Source organism: Hippopotamus amphibius, chromosome 14 (genome assembly GCF_030028045.1).
Source record: "Hippopotamus amphibius kiboko isolate mHipAmp2 chromosome 14, mHipAmp2.hap2, whole genome shotgun sequence".
Taxonomy (NCBI): Eukaryota; Metazoa; Chordata; class Mammalia; order Artiodactyla; family Hippopotamidae; genus Hippopotamus; species Hippopotamus amphibius.
Window position 1 is genome coordinate 14,756,836 of NC_080199.1, and position 23,797 is coordinate 14,780,632.

A 23,797-nucleotide genomic window follows, 5' to 3' on the forward strand; every position below is an offset into this window, starting at 1 on the left:
CCCTCCCTCTTACCAGCCTCTCCCCCTTTTGCCGACTCACTGCCGCCTTCTAATCCTTTAGGAGGCCTCAGCTCAGAGTTTACTCCATCAGAGACTCCCTCCCTGACCACCAAGCTGGAAGCAGCCTGAGATGAAAGGCCATGTGGAGAGAGAAACCAGGCCATCCCAGCCCTTCCAGCCATCCCAGCTCAGGCCCACAGTGGACGTGAGGCCCGTCTTGGACACCCAGGGCCAGCTGGGCCCCCAGCTGTGGGCAGGCCTGTGAGTGAGCCCAGGGAGGCCAGCAACAGCCCTGCCTAATCAACCCTCACAGCTGTACTAAGTAATAAATAAATGGCCACTGTTTTAAGCCATTTATGTCTTGGGTGGTTTATGTAGTGATAGACAGCAGATTTATTCTCACTGCTGTCTTGAGCTGTGCACTAAGGAGAGCTCCCTGATATTGTACGGAGTTTTCCCCTCACCTCCTGTCTCCGTCACACTTCACAGGACTGTTGCTCAGGACTTGAGGTTCTGAGTCAGGGTCCACGTGACAGGATGACGCTCTCTCCCCAGTAGGTCAGTGAGTGGAGGTGGGGAGACTGTTCCCCTTTCCCCTCTCACCATCCTGTCCCATCAGCCTCCCTAGAGCTGCAGCCTTGTACTGGGCAGGGATATTCTAATGTAGGTAACTCAAGGGCTAGAATAAATTCAGAAGGGTATTTATTTCAGTGCGGAAGGGAAATGCCTAAAGTTTTTGACAATTTGTCTTTTCCCAGATTGTAGAAGGGAAATCACTTAAAGAATTGGGACTTTTGCAAAAAGATTACTTTGTGGGAACTCACCAGAGTCAACATCATTCCTCTTCCTCCCGTTTGTTTTTTTAAAGCTTTTATTGTTTTGTTTTGTTTTGTTTTTTATTTATTTTTTGGCTGTGTCGGGTCTTAGTTGAGGCACACAGGATCTTCTTTCCAGCATGTGGGATCTTTCATCACGGTGCATGGGTTCTTTATCCTGTCGTGCCAGTTTCTCTCTCTCTAGTTGAGGCTCATGGACTCACTTGCCCCGGCAGGTGGGATATTAGTTCCCCTACCAGAGACTGAGCCCACGTGCCCTGCATTGGAAGGTGGATTCTTTACCGCTGGACCACAGGGAAGGCCCGCCCCAGGTTTTTTATTGAGGGCCCTCCTTCCGCTCTCTTCACGTGAATTTCTACCCACCTCCTTCAGGAGACCCATCCCCACAGGAAAACCTCATCCCCATGAAGGTCTCATCACCTGAATTAGGCTCCTTTCCCCTAGACAGTCACGAAGTCTCAAGTCTCAATCACTCAGTTGAGAGTGACAGGGGTGTTTCCTGGGGCTCAGGTCAGTAGGGTGGGGGCATCTGAAGGAGAAAACACTCAATGGTGTTGTCTCCTGGGTCTAATGTGAGCCTGGGGCTCCTGGACAATGGATTTCCTTCCAGAATCCCACCTCTGAGAGGTTCCTGAGTGTCTGATTCGTTAAGTCTTTGGCCTGATAGGACAGGAAGGTCTATAAACCTCACCTGGATTCTCTCAGGAGGAGAGGCCTGAGTTTCCGAGGATAGACATCACTTTTCAAGGGAACGATGCAGACTACACTCGTTTTAAGAAACCAATAGTTTTCTTAACTAGTCCAGTGCTTCTCCCTTATCTAGGTCTCTAGGAGATGTCACACATCGTTATTGGGCAGAAGAGGGTTTGATTTCTTCCTGTTCTGTTATCGACCCTCTTAAGTCACTTTCCAACACGGATCCTTCTGCCAGGTGTGTCTCGTCCCAATAGAACATGCTCTAGAGCACATGCTCTCCCCAAACAGCCAATGGCAGGGCTGCTGTACATGGTTCCTGTCAGCGGGGAGGGGGCGGGGTTCTCGCGAGGCGGCTCAGCTGTGCGGCTCGAGGCTCCAGACCACAGTGCTCTGCACACGGCCCGCTCGCCGCTATCTTGAATCGCAGTGCTGGGTGCAGCGTCTCTGCACAGGACCGCTGAGCTGAGGTGTTGGCACCGCCGTTTGCCACCAGGGACTCTGGTCTGAAGGGCCGGATATGAGGCCCTGCAGGAGGCGCCTTGTGAGCAAGTGAAACTGGACTGAGCACAAGGGACAGACAAAAGGATAGGCTGTATTTTATGACCCAGATTCTGCTTTTACTCCCAGGGAATTCTGATGGGCTTTGGGGGTGACAGTTCCATCACAGCCTGGCCTCCTGGGATATTAAGGGCACCAGCTTACCTTTAATGACTGTTTCCTGTGTTACCTGTGGAGATAATCCTGATGAAGAGAAAGGGACCAATTTCTTCCTTATGCCCGAAGGTATTGAAATAATCATTTTTATTTGTTTTTGTTTTGTTTTTTTACCCATAAGGTAACTCCCTCTCGGTAGGGGCTTGATGTTGCTCCTGAAATGAGTGGGAGTCCTTGGTGCCCTTCACTGGAGGGAGTCAACTGGGTGTTAAATAGGAAAGGGCAGGGCCTAGACATCAGGGGGCAGGGAGAACCAGGGCGGGGCTCCTGGGATACGGGCTGAGACGGCCTCGTCACTATGGAAACAGTGTGTCTGTGCTTGTGAGACAGGGAGGAAGGGGTGCACTGGTTAAAAGAATGAGGAGGGGGCACAGCTACTGAGGAAACCAGGATCCCACAAAAACTGGCTCAAACCAGCTGAAATCAAGATGGTGTTGATCATGGTCTGGTCAGTGACCTCTAACTCATGACACTTTCATTATAATAATAAAAATCATTCCCCTCATCCCATGACAGGCGCCATGATAGTTCCGAGGCTGATCATAAAAGGCCAAAATGTGTGTGGTGGTTCAATTCCTGAAAATCCCCGTCCCTTCCCCAGAATAGCAGCAAAATTCCTCCCGCTCATTATCATATGAAACTACCCAGCCCATAAAAACTAACAAGCCCATACCCTGGGGACCTCTTGCCTTCTGAGAAGGTCCACATTCTGTCTAAGGGGGTGTATCTCCCTGAATAAATCCATTTTCACTTTACTTCAGTTTGCTCTTCAATTCTTTCCTGCACGAAGCCAAGGACCCTCACTTGGCAGCTGGTTCCAGGGGCTCGCGCAGGTCTCATAATGTGATGTTTCCTTCTCCTACACAACTTGTAACTGGAGAGTGAAGAATAGGGATTATGGATCTAACCTGATTATAAAGCAGATGATCTAGATTTAAGAAGAGTTCTTTATATTCCTAGTGTTGTCTCTTAAACTTTAACAAAGTCTGGTTTCCACTTTCCTGGGCAGATGTTTTTAAAATGTATTTTGTTTTTAAAAATCAGTTCTGCTATGGGTTTTAAAGGAAGGATGTAACTGAGGCCTCATCTACTTCCCAGCTGGATGGCATAGGCTTCACCTCCTTCTATTTCATTCTCTTCTCCTGGCTCACAGACTCTATAAGCCTGCTGCCTCCTCCTTTCTGAATTTTCCAGACCTCAAGTGGGAAATCAGGGCTTTTCTTTTTTCTTGTTTTATAAATTTATTTTATTATTAATTTTATTTTATTTTTGGCTGCATTGGATCTTCGTTGCTGCATGCAGGCTTTCTCTTAGTTGCAGAGAGTGGGGGCTACTATTCATTGCTGTGCACAAGTGTCTCATTGCGGTGGCTTCTCTTGTGGAGTACAGGCTCTTGGCGTGTAGGCTTCAGTAGTTGTGGCATGCAGGCTCCGTAGTTGCGGCTTGTGGGCTCTAGAGTGAAGGCTCAGTAATTGTGGCGCACTGGCTTAGTTGCTCTGTGGCACGTGGGATCTTCCCAGACCAGGGCTCGAACCCATCTCTTCTGCATTGACAGGTGGATTCTTAACCACTGTACCACAAGGGAAGCCCCAGGCTTTTCTGCTTTACACATAACACAGGCTGATGGCATGCAAGTCTCCTCTACAAAGCTGCCAACTTGCCTGGCTTATAGCAGGAGGTAAGGCACACACCATACTTGAAGGGGGTTCTATCACATCTTGTTTTCTCCCCTAGTTTGTCATTGCTTGGGAGTTTGAGGATGGTGACTACTGGGGACCAGGATCTCCAACTCTCAGCTTCTCATTCCCAAACCTTTCCTCTCCTCTGACTTGGGTTTTAATCTCTCTTCTGTGAAGGTAATCTTGGTTGGCTAAGTTTTCTTGCAAACTACACTCTTTATGCCAGCACCAGTGCCCTTCAAACCTTCTACTCACAAAGGTATAACTTACCGAATTACTGTAAGTCATAACTAGCTTAAGAATTCCATTTTCATTCCTTTTACACAAACATCCAGGCCATGGCAAGGGATAATCAATGTAGTATTCTGGGAAAATATCTTGCCATAATAACTTCCACTTATTGACCATCTTCTCTGTACCAGGAACTGCAATAAGCACTTTCACATAAACAATAACTCCGTGAAATAGATGTTACTTTTTAGTATCTATTTTACAGGTGAGAAACTGAGTTCAGAGAATATAATTGTTATTCAGCCAGAGGTAGAAGAGTTGCATCTGTTAGGAGGGGGACTTGCTCATTTATCTGATACAGCTGCTGGGACCTAAGCACTTCCAGTTTTTGGAGGGATCAGGTAGAAAGAAAAGACAAATGTTTTAATTTGACTCATAAAGGTATAACTTACCAAATTGCTATACGTTATAATTAGCTTGAGGGGAAGGTTTTCTTTGTATCTGGAAAACACAAACTAAAACCAGTAATATTTTAGACAAAAACCATAAAAATTATTACCATATTTACCAGTTCACTCAGCAACTGATCCCTTTTGTTAACAGTTTTATGCAACCATCAGGTTTTCTGTTAGGATTCTGTAATTTCTTACCCAGTTCAGCAGTATGATCTGAAACTAATCAGAAACATTTACTTGTCACAAGTCCTTCCTATGAATCGTCTTGAAGATGAAGTACTTTTGCAAAAATATCTGAGTACAATAACTGTCTGTAAATGACATAAGATTTTTCCCACGGATGCAAGCTTCACAGGTTAATAAACTGTATTTCTCTTGTTTGTCTTATAATTGTTGAATTTCCAAGGGCCCATCCAGAGAGCTTAGAAGAGTAAAAGAAAAAGCAATTTTCCCCTCCCCTACATGGCAAAATATACGTAATGTAAAATGAACCATTTTAACCATTTTTTAAATGTACTGTTCTGTGGCATTAATTACATTCACACTGTTGTGCAACCATCACCACCATCCATCTCCAGAATTCTTCATCTTCCCCAACTGAAAGTCTGCATCCATTAAACAAACCCCCCTACCCCAATCTCCTGGCAAACACCATTCTTCTTCTCTGTGAATCTGACCACTCTAGATAATTCATATAACTGGAATCATAGTATCTTTTGGTGACAATTCTTCTGGATACCAAGTATGTGGGCTTTTCCCTACACTAACAAATTCTCCTAATCTTTAGATACAATTGTATCCTACAATTTAAGTCAATTCTGACACTAGCTACCTGGACTTAGTGTCAGTCCTCATTGGTTAAGGGCTGAGTCCCAGAAGATTGCCCCTCCTTCCCAACTTCAGAAGCCAATCATAAGTCTAGGTGGTTCTTACCTGTGCTTCTTACCAACTAGTTATAAATCAGGATTCCCACGACCCCCTCCTTGGGTTTGGTCATTTTCTAGTGTCTCTCAGAACTCAGGAAAAGAGTTTACTTGCTAGATTACCAGTTTATTATAAAAGCAGCAGTCCCCAACCGATTTGGCCCCAGGGACCATTTTCATGGAATACTTTTTTTCAAGGACTGAGGGTGGGGAGGATGGTTTGGGGATAATCTGAGTGGATTACATTTATTGTGCACTTTATTTCTATTATTATGACATCAGCTCCACCTCAGACCATCAGGCATTAGATCACAGGGGCTGGGAACCCCTGATAAAAGGATTCAACTCAAGAACAGCCAGATGGAAGAGATGCAGAGAGCAAGGTATGGGGGAGAGGCAGGAGCTTCCAAGCCCTCTCCAGGCGAGTCACCATCCTCCCCGCACCTCCACATGTTCACCAACCTGGAAGCTCTTTGAACCCCATCCAACTGTTTTCTTTTCATCAAGGCTTCATAAAAGCATACTTAGGCAAGGTTGTTTAAAGCATTGGCCATTGGTATTTGAACTCAGTTTCCAGCCCCTCTCCACCCTGGAGGTGGGGGTGTGTGGGGGTGGGGCTGAAAGTTCCAACATTTTACTCAGGTGTTTGGTTTCCCTAACAGGCAGAGTCATTCACAAAAAATCAGGTGTGGTTGAAAGGGTCTTTTTATATCTAACAAAAGATACCTTATTTCTCTTATCTTAGAGCTCCTAAGGGTTTTAGGGGCTCTGTGTCAGGAACAGCATGAAGGCCAAATACATATTTCTAACTATAAATCACAACATCACAGTCTTCAAGCTTCTTCCATGCTGTAAGGTTCATCCCTCCATTTCTTTCCTTTTTAAGGCTGAATGATATTCCATTGTATGTTTATACCACACTTTCTTTATTCATTCTGAAAGTGTGCACCTCAGACTGGGACTCGAACCCAGACTAAACCCTGATTGGGACTTGAACCCACAAGGCCGGGACATGAACCTGGCCAAAACCCAAGGTCTTCTAACTGAGATCACACACCTGGTTTTGGGACTTCATGAAGCTCAGGTTGTTGATGTCTCATCGCAAAAAGAATTCGGTGAGAGACAAAGTGATAGGTAAGAAGTGGATTTATTTAGAGAGAAACACACTTCACAGACAGAGTGTGGGCCATCTCAGAAGGTAAGAAAGGCACCAGGGTATGGGGTTAGTTTTTATAGGGGTGGGTGATTTCATAGGCTAATGAGTGGGAGGAGTATTCCAGCTATTTTGGGGAAGGGGTGGAGATTTCCAGGAATTTTGCCACTGCCCACTTTGTGATCCTTATGGTCTGGCTTGGAACTGTCTTGGCACCTGTGGGTGTGTCATTAGCTTGCTGATGTGTTACAGTGAGCATATACTGAGGCTCAAGGTCTAGTGGAAGTCGGCTTGTCCGCCATCTTGGACCCATTTGGTTCTAGTCAGTTTATGTCATGTCCTCGGGCTCTGTCATTCTTTCAAAGGTTGTGCCCTGCCCCCTTCCCTCCTGTTTCCGTGCCAGAAATAACACTTCTGAATGGTTTACTTTCTTCAAATAAATCTTGACATATATTTCAGATGGATTTCATATATGGGAAAAAAGACCGAAGTTACTTATTTCCCTCTTGTACTTAATAGCTCCCTTAAAATTTTTTATTTATTTGAGGGATAAACCAAATAAATTTTTATTTCTTGCTCATGCAGTTTTCTCTGTGCATCAGTTGACTGCTGAGTAACTGTCCTTCAGGCTAGGAGAAGAATGTGCTTTTGTCTTTCATTTTTTCCTCTCTTATTAAAATAGGGTTCCTCCAGGACCAACCTAGCAGTAGAATAAACACTAGGGAGTTGGGGTTGTCGTCTAAATAGCCTAGCTTGGGTTGTGCCTGTCATTTATGCTGACCTCCACTGACCAGTGCTGGCCACTAGCCCCATGTATCTCAGGCAGTGGAGGAAGCATAGTCCTTCCTTTGGTCCAGAGAGACAAAAAGTTTTGAGCCACATTAAATGCTTTTTTTTTTTTTTTTTAAGGGCTTCTCATTGCGATGGCTTCTCTTGTTGAGGGGCGTGGGCTCTAAGCGTGAGGGCCTCAATAGTTGCAGCTCACAGGCTCAGTAGTTGTGGTACACGGGCCCAGCCGCTCTGTAGCATGTGGGATCCTCCTCAACCAGGGAACGAACCTGTGTCCCATGCATTGGCAGGCGGATTCCTAAAAACTGCGCCACCAGGGAAGCCCACATTAAATGCTTTGAGAGGTTGCAGCACCCTCCTCTCTCTGGTGGGTGTGGGTATCCTCATCATTCACCAGGCATGTGTTTCCTAAGACCTCCTGTGGGCAGGGTGTTGAATGGGCACTGGAGACCAGGGAGCGGACCTACTCATCCTGCTTTAAGAAGCCCGTGGTCCGGGCATGGTGAACCAGTGCAGAGCCAGCAATTATAACTCACAGCTTGTTTTTTAAAAGCTGAAAATAAAACTAACAGGATTCTTTCTCCCTTATCTCCTAAAGATTAGTTTATATTTTACCTGTAACTGTACTGACTGGCAGCTAGTAGATATTCAGAAAATACTGCTGAAAGATAAGAGCTGCTCTCATGTAAAGTGTGACTGAAGAATCTAATTCTGATCAAAAATTTATTCTAAACTATGTTATTATGTAATCTGTGCCATTTTTAGCCCTTAAAGCTCAGATATACTTTAGAATTGTGTTTTCTTGGCCTGGGCAATTTTTTAAAAAATCCGCGTCTCTACTGTACAAGTTGATTTTTCCACCATTGTGATCATACTGTCCATGGTTCCAGGGTTTGGAGAGCACAGCATTCCAATCATTCACCCAACATGACCCTAATGACCCCACTCTAGGCAACCATTTCCCCAGCAAACTGTCTGTATACACATCCAGCCTCCTGGTTCTAAACTGCATGGAGCACATGAGAAATGTTGATGCAGTGATTACTCTTTGACTTTCTGTTGCTGACTCTAAAATCATAACTGAAGTTGGAGAGAGAGGCAGCCCAAAGTGGCAGAGAGTTCATGGGCTTTGGGACTGATATCTGGGCTCAACTCTTGTGGGGCTTTTTCCCCCATTTTGGAGAATTCACTTCCCTTTTCTTTAAACTTCATTATGTGTAAAAAGGTAATAATAATACATACCTTACAGGAGTATTGCAAGGATTTAGTGAGATGGTAAAAAGGTATAGCTACACATTCAATAAATGGTAGCCATTGTTATTGAATAAAAACCATGTTTTGCCAAACAGTTGCCTTACATGGCATAACCTTTGGTCTGAAGCATACTTCTAGACTGATTCTAAATTCCTTGGAATGTTGGAGTTTTGGTATGTTTTTCATATGAATATTGGTACTTTATTTGCTATGTGTTGCTGAGAAAGCAGCAGCCATGATTTTATTTAGCAATAGCTTTTGTTCTTTTCAGACCACCTTCTGAAATTCACGAAGTCTTTATTAATCTGTATGTTGAACTTACAGTACTTGTTTACCAAAAAAATCCTCTTTTTCTTGTGGAAAAATAAGTTTTGTTTTGGTTTCTAATCATCCATAATCCCACACTACAGAAATAATCACTGATATCATTTGGGAATATTTTCTCTAATGTTTCTTGTTTCATGAATTTTTGTGTAAAATTGGTGTAATGGTTGCATGTCACTATATGAATATTTTCTGTTGTCTTAGCTTGGGTCCCCTGAAACTAAACTCTAAGAATTTGAATACAATAGATTACTTGGGAGGTGGTCCCAGGAAACAATCAGAATGGAGTAGGGAAGTGAGACAAGAAAGCTAAAGAAGGCAGCAAAGGTTATATTATCAAGCATGTTCCCAGGATGGGGCTGCTGGGGCACAATCCTGCCGGGAAACTGTAGGGCACAGTGTGGAGCACAAGCCTCGTGGTCACCTTCTCTGAGGAGGGAGTGAGGTGGGTGTTTACACACCAGCTCCTGTCTGTCTGTTGACTGAAGGCTGCTGGGGGAGGAGAGCAGAGGGACACATTAGATTCCCAGCACTGCTGGCCTGCCTTGTACTTGAGCAGAGCTGACTCTGGGGGCAGACAGAGCCCTCAGGCAGAGCTGCAGGAAGTGAGGCTCCTGTGAAATGGAAGGGCCCAGGGCTTATGGGCAGACACTGACATCAGTCACCCCTGTTATGAAACACTGGCTACAGGACAGGCTACAGTGTGGATGATGCCTCCTCAAGGGTTACACTCCTGCAGGGATTTCTTTTTCTGTTTTCTGTTCCTCCTCACAGCAAAACTGCTCACAGGATCTGTGTATAACCACTGTCTCCACACCTTCACACCCCATTCTCCTCTCAACACATTTTTATAGGGTTTCTATCTCTCTCTCTTTAAAGTACTGCTTTTAATAAGTCATCAAAACCTTCCACTTTGCCAAATCCAATTGTTACTCTCCTGTCTTCAACTTACTAGCCTCTCAGAAGCATAAACTCCAGCTTTTCCTTCTAGAAACACTCTCTTCACTTCTGTGACTGCACATTTTCTCCCACCTCCGTCTCCTTGGGTGTGAGCCACAACTATTGAGGCTGCATGCTATAGCTACTGAAGCCCGCGTTCCTGGAGTCTATGCTCTGCAGCAAGAGAAGCCACCATAATGAGAAGCCTGCACATAGCAATGAAGAGTAGCCCCTGCTTGCTGCAACTAGAGAAAGCCCAAATGCAGCAATGACGACCCAACACAGTCAACAAATAAATAAATAAATTTATTTTAAAAAAAGGGGGGAAATTTACTAATCACTTATGAACACTTATAAAGCCTTTAGCAAACCAAAGCACCTTCTGATAACATTCACTTCTCCAGCTGTCATTCTTTGGTAATTTCAGTCTCACAGAAGACAACTGAGAACAAGAGGCAACTACGTTGCCAAAATTATATGTCCAAACTCATCATTATTATTCCTAGCAGAGATCCTCAGGTGCTTACTTTAAAGCCTATTAAATCTTACTGTACAAGCTAGTTTAAAAGTAGTAAAAAGTAAAATATTATTTGAAAAGCAAAGAGAGGAAATCAAAATGTGGAAAAAGTTGATGAGAAATTTTTAAAATTTAAGTTGTTTGTAGATATATGTAAGTCCATAAAACCCTACACATATGTTTCTTTGGGTCCTAAGAGTATTGTACCAAATGGCACAACACTATGCTGGTAATGATACCAAATAATTAATCACATTTTTCATTATGTTCTGCATATTCCAAGAATGGAGGAACAGCAGCAATACATTTTAGGAAAATGCCCATCAAAAATCAACATTTTTGTTTTAATATTGAAACATGATGGACTTCATGTCTGTTATCCACATTATAATAAAAGCCTTCACGCAAAGGTGTGACTCTAAGGATGAGAACTGCACACACAGTGTAAGTTGTAAACTCTGTGAGGGTAGGAAACATACGTTTCATTTAGATGGAGTTTGCTACTTTTATACCCAGAGCTTCCCTGACAGTGCAGTTAAGAGTAAACTATCCTGTGATGCCTTAGAGGGCCAGGACAGGGAGGATGGGAGGGAGTCGCAGGAGGGAGGGGATATGGGGATATATGTATAAATAAAGCTGATTCACTTTGGTGTACCTCAAAAGCTGGTACAAGTGTGTAAAGCAATTATATTCCAATAAAGAGCTTAAAAAAGAAAACAAAAGAGTAAACTATCTAGAAGGAGTGATGGGAAGGCTTTTTTCAGAAAACAAAAAAGAACTCTAAACTTCATTACAGTACGTTTAGGAAGAGCACTTCAGCTTTTTGACCCCTGAATGTCATATACTCTATCTATGAGTATCCAGAACAGAGATTAAAAATTAATAATATGCAATGTAAATTAATTTCATAAAGGTATTTCTTACCTCAAATTCTGTTTTTCTCAGTTTAACTGAAGTCACATTTAATAAACAGAAAAATTTCAATGAAGAAAAAATGGACTCGCTGATGGTAATTTGCAAGGGATGGAGAGGAGATTAATGATGATAACTCTGGTAGTGTTTATAAATTATTTTTAAAAATTGACAGGAGAAAGGCTAAGTCTGGCCTTCTAATTTCCTTGATTAAGTTGAAGAAAGCTGTGTTTCTATCAGATGATGTATAAGCCTGTGAAATTCCTAAGGGATCAATAGGGCATTTTATTAATATGAATCTCAATCTATAATGTTAAAAAATCACTTCTTTTTCTCTATTACAACACTTCACCTTTTGCATATATATAATCTTCACCAATATTTTACAAGTACTTCTTAGATTTTTCTTTCTTTTTTCTTTTTTTCATTTTTTTTTCTTTTTTAGGGGCAGGCACGGAGATTTCCTGTACACCCTCGTCCCCACACTCCACAGCCTCCCCACTACCCACACCCCCACCAGGTGATGCATTTGCTGCATCTGATGAATCTGTATCGACACGTCATTGTCACCCAAAGTCCGCAGTTTACATTAGGGTTCACTCTTGCTGTTGTGCATTCTATGGGTTTGGAGACATGTATAATGACATTTCCATCATTATGGTCTCACACAGAGTATTTTCATTGTCCTAAAAATCCTCTGTGCTCCACCTATTCATCCCTCACCCCCACCTCCACCCTCTGGCAACCACTGATCTTCTCCCTGTCTCCATAGTTTGCCTTTTTGTCATATAGTGAGAATCATACCGTATGTATCCTTTTCAGATTGGATTCTTTCACTTCATTATAAGCATTTAAGTTTCCTCCATGTCTTTTCAAGGCTCATTTCTTTTCAGTGCTGAATAACACTCCATTGTCTGGATGGACCAGTTTATTTATCCTTTTGCTTCCTGAAGGATGTCTCAGTTACTTCCACTTTTTGGCAGTTATGAATAAGCCTGCTATAGATATTTCAAAAATTCAAAAAAGTTCTTTTTTCTTCCTTCAAAATTAAACGTATAATCAACCAGCTTACTTCCAATATGCATCCAAGCCAGACTGAAGCGGCACCTCCTTTGGTCTACTTCATGCTCTCTCCATGTTTGTGTTAACTGCATTATTGTTAATATTAGCATATTAATTTTCTCCATCTTCCATTTATTTATTTTAAATAATACAGGACAATATAATGAAACACCCAATGATCTGTGAACAAGTGCCATTACAATACAGAGGTGATTGTTTTGTAGAAACTGAACCAGTTGACTGATAGGCAGAGATGGATGGCAATACTTGACAATCTCTTGCTGGATAAAAGTTAAATTTGAAATAAGAAAAATGGTTTGAGGGTAACAGATTAAGTGTTGCCATCCTATAGAACATACAGATGTGTGCTAGAAAGAGCATGCCTGGCTGTTTTGAATATGAGTAGAGACTTAAGTCTCCTGGCTATTGAAAAATGATAAATGACACACATATAAAGGTGTCAAAACTTTTGGTCCAGAATTCTGGTCTCAATTTAGAGAGAGTGGCATCTCTCACGGGATACAAGCAAGCTGTGTCACATAGTTTGATCCTGAAATTTGCTTGGATACAAGACATGAGTTAAGTGTATTCTTACAGACCAGCTCACTTGAAGAGGTAGCACAGCCTTTCTGACCAAAGCTACCAGCTTTGGACCAGAGGCCAGTTTCTCTTTCCCAGTTGCTTCTTTTCTAAAGCTTATCTGCTTTATCTTGGGTCCTCTGTCTGGTAGATGGTTGTCAATAGTAAAGTACTGTCACCACACAGAATCCAGAGAAACCCACTGCAGGCAGTAAAAAACAAACAGAACAAACATAAAAAACAAAAAAAGTCTACCTCTTTATCTTTGTCGCACTGTGAGGTAGACTGTGGTCAATAATAAAATACCATCACCCGGCAGAATGCAGCAAAAATCACTTCAAAGTTAAAAAGAACAGTATCCTTAGTTACAAATGCTCAGGCATAGTTAAATATTAGGAATCCAGAAAGAACGTACAGTTGAGTCAATAAAAGGTATTAGCCATCAGTACAGTAAATGTGGGTCAATACACAAGTCAAGGAGCTGGCTGATCGTGAGTCCACAGGAGAGGTGACACACAGCATGTGGTTGCCATGGAAGAGAAGTGAAGCGATGGGAGTGGCAGGCAGAATATAGGAACCTCCTTGCTAGAATCCTCACAACTTCTCTGTTGCTCTCATCACTACACTCTCAGGATGCAGCTTTGGCAAGTTCGTCTTCCACTCTGGCCACTGTTCAAACCTTTCAATACTATTTTATCTGTTCCTCTTGCACAATTGTCCCCTCACTCCTTCTTCGATGCTCTTCCTTACTTTACATAGATCTGAGTTTCCAATTTACTTTCCTTCTCCATGAAGAACTTCTTTTAAAATTGTTTTGCAACAAAGTCCCTCAATTTTTGTTTGTCTGAAAAGGTATTTATTTCTCTTTCATTTTTGAACGATCATTTCACAAGGAACAGAATTCTAGGTTGGTGGTTTTTTCTTTCAACACAAATTTTTTCACTCCACTCTCTCCTTGTTTGCATGGTTTCTGAGGAGAGTTGGATGTAATTCTAATGTTTGTTCCTCCATAGCTAAGGTGTTTTTCTTTGATTTGAAAACAATATGCCTAGTTGTGGGGGTTTTTTGACATTAATTCTGCTTGGTGTTCTGTGAGCTTCCTGTGCCTGTGGTTTGGTGTTTGACATTAATTAGGAGAAATTCTCAGTCATTATTGTTTCAAATATTTCTTTTGTTACTTTCTTCTCCTTCTGGAATTCTCATTATGCAGATGTGGCATCTTTTCTTTTTGATCCTCAGTCCTTGGATATTCTGGGGTTTTTTAGTCTTTGTTCTCTTTGCTTTTCGGTTTTTGTGGATTCAATTGATATATCCTCTAGCTCAGCAATTCTTCCCTCAGCTGTGTCCAGTCTATTAATAAGCCCATCAGAGGCATTCTTCATTTCTGTTACAGTACTTTTTATCTGTAGCATTTCTTCCTGGTTCTTTCTTAGGATTTCCATCCCTCTGGTTACATAGCCCGCCTGTTTTTGCATGCTGTCTACTTTATCCATTAGAGCCCTTAGTATATTAATCATAGCTGCTTTTAAATTCCTAATCTGATAATTCCAACATCCCTGCCACATCTGGTTCTGATGCATGCTCTGTCTCTTCAATTTTTTTTTTTTTTTTTTTTTTTGGCTTTAGGTGTGCCTTGTAACTTTTTTTGATATGCAGACACAATGTCCTGGGCTAAAGGAGCTGCCGTAGCAAGGCTTTTGTGAGGAGGTGGAGAGGTGTGAGGGCAGGCAGTTCCCATGATTGAGTCTCAACCCCTCAGTGAGCCTCTGCCTCTGGACTGTGAACATCAGAAGTGCTTCTCATGTTCCTCCCCCACCCCTTTCCATATGTGGGACAGAATGGCCAGGACCAGCTGGAGTTGGGGATTTCTCTTCCCCCAGGTCAGTAAATCTCAGTTAATTCCCCAGCAGGTTAGATTCTGGTAAACTAGTTTTCCCCGAGTACAGGCCTTCTTAAGAAGACTGAGTGCTCAGGCCTATTTCAAAATTGGCTACTTCCCCGCTGGCCCACTGTCCCCCCCAAGCCCACCTCCTGCCCCATTGGGAGGCCTGAGGGGACTTTTCTCTGGTATTTTCTGTAGGATCCTGGTGGAGCTCCTGGAGGTAAATCTCACAATGTTGTGAGTCCTCCCATGACTGGGTGCCCCTGGAGTTTTTAATTCTCAGACTTGTCTACACTGAGCCTCCAGCAATTAAAATTACAGTTTAGTTCCAGTTCTTCTCCCCAAGCACAGGTCCCTCTGGTGGTTTCACTCTGAGTCTCTGCTCCAGGAAGCCTTGATTTCCTCTATTCACTGGGGGCCTCCCCAGTCTCGGGGGTGACAGTTTGCCTAGTGTCCTCCTTCTCTTACAGATGCAAGAGGAGGTCTCTCTTCCCTTTTTAAAAACAAAAACAAAAACAAAAACAAACTACATTCACCCCCAAGTTATCCAATACTATGGATTCTTTTCTTTTTACTTATTTATTTATTTATTTATTTACTCCCAGACTTGCATAAGACTGAGCCCTTGGTTTTCATGTTTCAGCTCAAGTTTCTCCTCTGAGCAGCCTTCCTGACCACCCAGTTTACACCAGGCCTTGCTGGCCATCTCCAACCACTCTCATTTCCTATTTGTTTTCCTCATAGTCCTCATCAAATCTGATATTCTCTTGTTCATTCATTTACTTGCTTACTTCCTACCTTCCACTACTTCAGTGTAAGCACAGTGAGAAGATAAACTTTAGTGCTTTGTTTACCATTGACCTCTGGTGCTTTGAAGGGTATTTGATGTATGGTATGTGTTCAAAAAGCACTTGTTTAAAAATGATTCATGATGTATTTAATCATTTTGCTATAGCTGAACTTAGAAGTTAGGATGTTTCTAAATTCTATTTTAACAAGCACTGCTCTGAGAAACATATTTGTACATAAATAAATTTGTACATAAATACTTGTCTACAAGTAACCTTATGCTTTCATCATCTTATAAGTGGAAATCCTATTAAATCAAAGAGGATGAACATTTTTAAGGCTCTTAATAAATATTGTCAAATTATTTTCTGAAAAGGCTATTCTAACTTATATTTTACCAACAGTATATTAGAGTGCCTTTCACACTTTTCCTTCATTAGCATGGGGTATTCTGGTTTTTAAAGCGTGTTTCTAATTTAATAGGTGAGAATGAATGTATTTGTATATTTATATTATTTTATTATCTGTATTATTTTGCTATAATTTCCTTTTTACATATTTTTCTAGATTGTGAACCTAATAAAAACAGGGATTTCATGTTTTCTTAGGACATCTTTATCAATTCTTAGCAGTTTCTGGACAACTGATCTCAATAATGGACTAGTTTTCCAAAAGACTGAAAACAAAATAACTCAAGCTTCCAGTATAATTACATCTTAAAGGAAGACCAATAGAATATATTGACTTTAATTAAGCAGTTTATCAACATTTTGCCATTCTTCTGTTTGACTTATAAAACTGTTTGAATACATGAAAGTTTTGTTTAGAATCCATTTCCCCTCCAGTTTTATTGAGGTATAATTGACAGTGAATATTTGTATATATTTAAATGTACAACCTGATGACTTGATTTACGTTTACAATGTGAAATATTCATCACAACCAAGCCAACCAACATATCCATCACTTCACACCTTAACCATTTTCATTTTTTTCTCTTTTTTATGTAGAGACCACCCAAGATCTAATCTCTTAGCAAATTAAAAGTATATAGTACAATGTTGTCAACTGTAGCCACATTGCTGTACATCAACTCTCCAGAACTTACTCATCTTGCATAACTGGAGCTAAGAGCCATTATTAATAATGCCATTATTAATAACTCCATTTAGCCAAGGTACAGAGGAAATTATCAGAGAATAACAAAGTGATCTTGTTATAAGCACCACAAACTTTGATCCTTCTTCATTTAGGATGGAAGGGAAGAGAAGCTGCTGAGCTGGTAAGATGGCCCCCCAAATAACTAAACACTTATGAGTGGGAGTCCAAGATGTTGTTCATTCAGTCCTACAATCACTCATTCATTCACACAGCATGTTCTAGGCACTTTTCACACACACTGACAGTCTCACATCTACCAGTGAGACAACCATCCTAGACTAGAACTGGAGTCTAAATCAGGATTCCTCTTTACTGATTTGAAGACCTTTAACAACTGCTGTCCTTGAGTCTCATCTTTCTCATCTGCAAAACAGGGATAATAATACCTTCTTGAAAAGGGCATTGCTAGAGTTAAAAGTGAGGTAAGGTCCCCAGAAATGTGCATAAGCTGTGTTCTGTAACATATGCCACTGTTATTTGTCTAGGCCTTGAGCTCATGTTGAAAGAAATCATAAGGCAGTCTCTCTCTCCCCGTATTCTCCTTTCTCAATCTAAGATGGCAGCAAAAACTCACAGAGGTACCCCAACCCCCCACTACCACAGCGCAACCTGTGAGATGCCAAAAGCCTTCCTCAGTAACAGCATGCATTCATCCTCCAAAATCATTTGAGCTCTTCTTCTGTTACCTTCTTTACTTAAGTCTTGCAGTTCTACATGCATAATCTGTACTAAACCCTGCTTTTGTCCAAGGTCAAATGTTTGGCTGCTGGTTGTGTTGTCCTACCCAAGCTCTTGTTCCCAATGTACAGTGAGGCCAACAAACTGAAATGTTGGCGTTCTGAGCAGAGAAAGGTTTATTGCAAGGGCCAAGCAATGAATACAGCAGGCTCGTGTTCAATAGACTAGAACTCCCCCAACGGATTTCAGGGGGGTTATTTTAAAGGCAAGCTGAGGGAGAGAGAGAGTCCAGGGTACCTGATCAGCTCATGCACTGTTTTCTGATTGGCTGATGTGGAGGAACAGGGTGATGTAACAGGGGTCCTCATCGTTAAACCTTAGGTTCCAGCTGATCCTGGTCATCATGCAGTTAACTTCTTCCACCTGGTGGGCTTTTTAGCATCTGTACAACAACTCAGGCGTGTGCATCAAGCATGTTATCTACATCCTTCAGGGAGAACTAAAGATTCTATGACTGCTATATGGTCCATCTACTGTTTAAACATTTTTGTTATTACACATTCACAGTCTTTCGATCATTAATTCTTGAGCCAGCCTTTTGTGACTCAGGGACGCCTGGGAGACAAGCTCTTCTACGAACAAGAGGCAGGCAGAGGACATGAGGTGGGGTGGGGTCTGTCCCAGGAAGGCCCCTAGGGTCCTGCTTGGAGCACCTTCCACAGTACCCTTGTTTGGTCCTGATGAGGGCAGAGTTCCCAGAGGGCGGGCTGTTACTGCCTTCCTCCAGCTTTTCTCCAGGTCTTCGCTTCAGCCCCTGGGGAGCTTCTGAGGAGCAGAGTGGGGCAGAGCCTGAGCCTCCTCTCTCCCCCTGCTGGGTGGGTGCCTGGGCTCAGAGCAGGAACTCGGGCAGAGTGTGCCGCCAGGTGCTATCCTGGGAGCTGGGTTGGTTGTGCGGCGCCATCCGCCTCCCCGCCTCCGCGCCTCCATCAAAGAGCGGGTGGCCTCGCCTGGCACCTGCCTGCGGCTTGTGGCCGCCTCCACCAGGCTGGCTCTTCGTCCCGCAGCCCCACACGTGCGCGCTGCTCCTGTCTCCAGGGCTGTGGCCGCAGGCGTCCTGGGGGCGAGCGCGGAGGCTGCGCAGGCGGGGCGGCGGGGTCAGGGCGGGCACTGGCGCTCCCCTCCCGGAAGCAGGTGCTTCCCGGTTCCCGCCCCGGCGGGTTCGCGAGGCGGCCGCGTCCTCAGCAGCCCCGCGCCGGCGCCTCCAGGAGCCGCGGGAGCCGCACCGCCGGCAGAGCCGCGCCCCCCGGCCCCGCGCCCGCCCCGGCGGCAAGATGCTGCCGGTGCCCCCGGAGGTGAAGCCCAACGCCAGCCCGCTGCAGGGCGCGAACCTCTGCTCGCGCCTGTTCGTCTGGTGAGCGCCTCGCGCGACCCGCCACACGCGGCCGCCTCGGTGCCCGTGCCTGCCGCTGCCGGGCCTTTGGGGGCCGCGGGGCCGGGCGAGGGGGCGCTTTCCGCCGCGGGTGGAGCCTCCCCACGCCGGCCGCCTGCTCCCCTTTGCGCCCGGGCACGCGGGGCGGGCGGGGGCAGGGGCGGGAAGGGGGGCCCGGGGAGCCTGTGGGCGCTGGTGCGGGGGCTCCCTGCCTTGACGCCGCTGCCCCGCCAGCCTCCAGCGCCAGAGAGCAGGGGGAGCCGCAGGAGCAGGAGGTGGGGAGGCGGAGAACAAGGCTGCCCAGGGGTCACCGCCCGGGGGAGAACCGGCTGGACCCACCGCCCCCTCCGCCCCACAGACAGGCTCTACTCTTAGCCAGCTTCCCGCTAACTCTCAGGACGTCGCAGTTCTGAACTAAAGCGGCACCTCCCCAACTCCCACCCCCACCTCCTTTTTTTCTCCCTAGGCAAGCAGTTTATGAACAGCTTCCTTTATCTAATGAGTGCCCTGCACCTTTGTGGTCTTTCAGTAATGTCCCCACCTTTCCCTATATTCCTTAGGTGAGAGCTGCCTTCCAACTCCATCGGGCTCCCTGTGTCCCTATGTCTATGACCATGTCTTGTTTCCCTCCCTCCATCACCCCTCCTGTAGCTCTCACTGTGTCCTGATATCTAGTTGTAGAAAATTTCATGTGGGTAAAAAACACTATTGTTTTTTATTTAATGAATGGGGACGTTATTCTTGAAAACGTTTTGCTTTTGCCTGGGACACACTGAGAGGAATGGAGTATGTACTTTACCAGCCCCTTTCCTTACTGTGAATATTTCTGCTTCCACCTTTGAGGACCACTCTGGAGATGGGGTCCCTGAAGCCTGTGGGGGTCTTATTCAGATCTCTAGCCTTTAGAGAAGCAGTGCATGGTCTTTATGTAGGTGGTCGTCCCCAGGAATCATTTGGTCCTGAAACCACTGAAGGGTCCTTGAGCTGGGACGAAACACACCAATGAAAAACAGCTCAAAGAGGTGAAGCTCTTAACTATAGTTTTCCATCTAGTAGCTGGGACTACTAAGTAGGTGGGCCTGAACCTTTGGGCTTTAATCACACTTGCGTGATTACTAGATCTTTTGTTTCTGGACCCTAATCCACTCATCTGTCTGAAATTCTGAAATTTCCTTCTTTTATGGGACAGCCTGGGGATCCCCAGGGGATGGGCACTGCTATGCTTGTTTTGATTGTGGTGTATTTAGTGTGTGTAGCTATGTCTCTTGGCCATTTGATGGCCCTTGAGGAAAGAGAGGCCTAGAAGAAGGAAGTGGTTGACAGAAGTAATAACCAAATAGGCAGACATCTCCTTAACCTCAGGCAGGGCAGGGAATACTCCAAGCACCTTCTGTCTGTGGATTTTCACAGTGTGTGTGTGTGTGGACGTGGGAAGGTGAGGATGTCTCATGGATGTTGATGGGCACCCATTGCCAGTTTTCCTGCTGGAAGGGAAGGAGCTGTTCCCTCTTATTTTACACCTGAATGCTCTGAGCAGGGAGGTTGAGTGAGTTGCCTACCATCACACAGCTAGTAAGTGGTGGAACAGGATCCCAAAGCAGGCAGTCTGGCTCCCGAGCCTGTGTTCCTTGTGTAGGTAACTTCTGTACTTCTCACCAGATTGGTCGCCTGGACTCGTGCCAGGGTCCTAGCCCAGGCTAAGGATTTATTCCCTTATCTTGGCGGGGAAGGTTCTTTATCCCCTCGGATTCTCACAGCCAATAATTAAAGCAATGGCGATACTAGAAGATCACAAGCTTTATCCAATGGCCAAAGAATGGAGAAGAAGAATAGTTCACAAATCAGCTTCTCAACCCAGTTTGGGCTGAGACACTGTATGTCTAGGAGGGTTGAGGTAAAAGGGAGGGAATCGAGTCAAGAGAGGGAGGAATATTCATGACTTATCTGAGAACAGGGGTGTGGTTTGGGCCTGAAACTGAGGCAGCCCTCCTTTTCAGTCCCTGTATGGGCTCTTCAGGTTGTTGCCATGGCCATTGTCAACTGTCCTGGCCCTGGTGGGGGTGTCATTTAGCTGCTGATATATCACAGGGAGCGCATAATGATGCTCAAGGTCTACTGGCGGTTAGGTCTCCCGCCATCTTGGGCCTGGCTGGTTCTAACCAGGTCTTATTTCTCTCTCTGCAGCTTCCTCCTTTTATGGTGGAGCCTGAAACTCAGATAAGAGCCAGTGGTTTTTATTCGAGGGAGGGGCAGGGTTGTAATTCTGGGGCAACAGCCTGGTAACAATTCCTCCCTTTCTTTTTTACTGCTCCTCGTTCTTGAGGGACACTGAAGGGGCGAAGGTCGGTCTTCTGAAATGGCTTCATGCTGAGCACGGGTGTTGTCATATGTTGGGTGAGAGGAGCAGAATTTTTCCTAATTCAACTAAAATAAGTCTGACTGTCATCTGTCTGGAGTCCCAGTTGCTGATACCCCTGGGTAAGGACCATGTGCAGTTTGATTGCCTCAGGTCTCCAAGAGATGAAACTAATGAGGCAGTTGAGGATACAGCGACCACAGAGCAAGAGAAGGGGAATAACTGTAAGGGGTCCTAAGAATCCAGAAGCCCAGGGAAGCTGGGGATCACCCTTTTGATACTGTCCCAAATTTGTTCAGTCAGGCCCTTCTTATTCTGGGTAAAATGTAGCCAGGCAGCCTTCTCTAACAGTCAGGTTGCACTGTCTTCTATTTGGACACTCAGGTTAACATAGAAACAATAGAAATTTTTTCCAAGGGCACAACTACCTCCTTGAGCAGCCAGCAGGTAACTGGGAGCTGTGCAGTGGTTGAGGGTCATGTGGGCCAGAGGGTGCAGTGAAGATTGTATGATTCTAAAGTTGGAGCCGGGTTCTCTAGTTCTCCAGGCCACTGTCCGAGTGACTTCTGTTGTGGTTACGGCGTTATAAATTGTTCCCTGTGCTGGGCTCCCCAAGGATGCTACAAGGGCCACCACTCCTGCTGGTACCAGTCCAGCTCCCCTCCTGACTAGATGAATGGCCCCCTGTGGTTGGGAGGTGGGGTGGGTGTCATTAAAACCTGGATGTAACCTGGGTCGGGAGGGCACCACCTGTCGCCCAGTGTCCGCTGGTATAGTTTTCTCGGAGGCAGTTTATGGCCCAACCATGGGTGGCCCTGGCCACAGGGGCCCCGAAGAACCAATACCCCTCAGGCGCACACACCATCTGTGGGTTTTCTTGAGTCATGTTTAGGCTGATGGTGGTGCCCTTCCAGCCAGGGTGCTGGCTCCATAGGCCAGGCCCCTCTGGGTCTGGTGTGGTCCTGTTCCCAGAGCCCTTAGGCATGGGGACTGTGTAGTCGGCCATGGCTGTAGGTGGGGAGCTCATATTGGAAAGGTTGGTTGGGCCCCCAGAAAACAGGGATTTGACCAGCACATATGCCTTTTCCAGGGTGGGGTGGCAGTGGGGGCAACCTGATGTCCCTGGGCAGAAGCATGGGCGTGGAGGAATCAAACTGCTGTTTGGTGATGCTGTCAGCTGTGAGTGGAGTCCCCTGAAAGTATGGAGGGGCTGTATTTATTCCCTGACTGAGGCTGACAATGGGAGAACCAACAGTCCATAAAATTCCAGCCCTTTTGAACTTCTTGTGTTACATTTGAAAAGAAATTACTCTTCCAGGGAGTGATACCAGGGAGGACCATGAGAAGAATCACCCCATGCCTTTTAGTTGGGAAGGCGTTACTTATCTCTGGGATGTCTTCAGAAGGTCGGGGTCAGAAAGAGGCTCCTGTGAGCGTCCTGGCTGAGGGGAGTCTGACAGGGCTGTGAGGAGGTCAGGGTCCAGAGCCTGTTTGACTCAAGGGTGTTGTATCTGTGAGGTGATTCCCGGTAAGAATTCCATTGTGTTAACAGCTAATCCAAAGAAATCTTGAGACCACAAGGTTACATCTGCTTTGAGAATGACCGGAGGTATCCCTGAGCCTGATACAGTTCAGAAAACTGAAGTCCTCAGTAATACAGGAACCTGTCTGCAGCCTTACCCACAGTGGCCATTCAGCTCTGTTCTGCGTGCCTGAACCACAGTTACTTTATTTTGATTTCTAAAAGTAGTTTTCCTTAATAACTAAAGCAGATGTGCAATGTATGTTCCGAAGGCCACAAACAGGCTGCTTTAGTTAAGTTATATCATGTATAAGCCAGAGTGACTTCCCTGTGCTTTGATTTGTATGTGTGTGTGTATAAGCACATAATTAATGCCCCTCCCCCATATCCTTATATATTTAAAACGTAGACTTTTTTTTAAACAAAGCCCATGACTGTAGGATTCTAATTAGACAGTGCTCTGTAGTGTGGATATCCGTCACTCTCCTTTTCTCTTAATTTTTAACAGGTGGCTAAACCCCTTGTTTAAAATTGGCCATAAGCGGAGATTAGAAGAAGATGACATGTACTCAGTGCTTCCGGAAGATCGCTCCAGGCACCTTGGGGAAGAGCTGCAAGGGTGAGCAGCAGGCAGAGAGGAGAAGGGGAAGGAGGAGTGAGAACGTCTCCGTGTGGCTCACGGTTTGGAGTGGGTTTCGCCTCCTCCGGGCTCTTCTGGAGCCTCCTTCCCCTGACACTGCACGCTCACCCCCCTCAGGCTGAGCCCGGGCTTAGCCCCCTTTGGAGGCTGGGGGCCCCGTGTTTGCTGTGCAACGTGGAGGGAGCCAGCAGCCCAGGCGCTGGACCCCGAGCTCTGTCCCCAGAGGTGGTGTCCCTGGAGGAGGCTGTTTGCCCTCTTGGGCTGCTCATGGTGCTGT

At 45.0% G+C, this 23,797-nt stretch overlaps 1 protein-coding gene across 1 annotated transcript in view; it reads left to right on the forward strand.

Annotated features, from left to right (window-relative positions):
- Nucleotides 1-18,904: 18,904 nt before the first annotated feature.
- Nucleotides 18,905-23,797, forward strand: part of LOC130835726 (ATP-binding cassette sub-family C member 4-like) — a 192,771-nt gene continuing 187,878 nt past the window's right edge. The window contains exons 1-2 of the mRNA XM_057707518.1: nucleotides 18,905-18,984; nucleotides 23,389-23,499. Coding sequence (XP_057563501.1) covers nucleotides 18,905-18,984; nucleotides 23,389-23,499 — 191 coding nt within the window. The remainder of the gene's footprint in view (nucleotides 18,985-23,388; nucleotides 23,500-23,797) is intronic.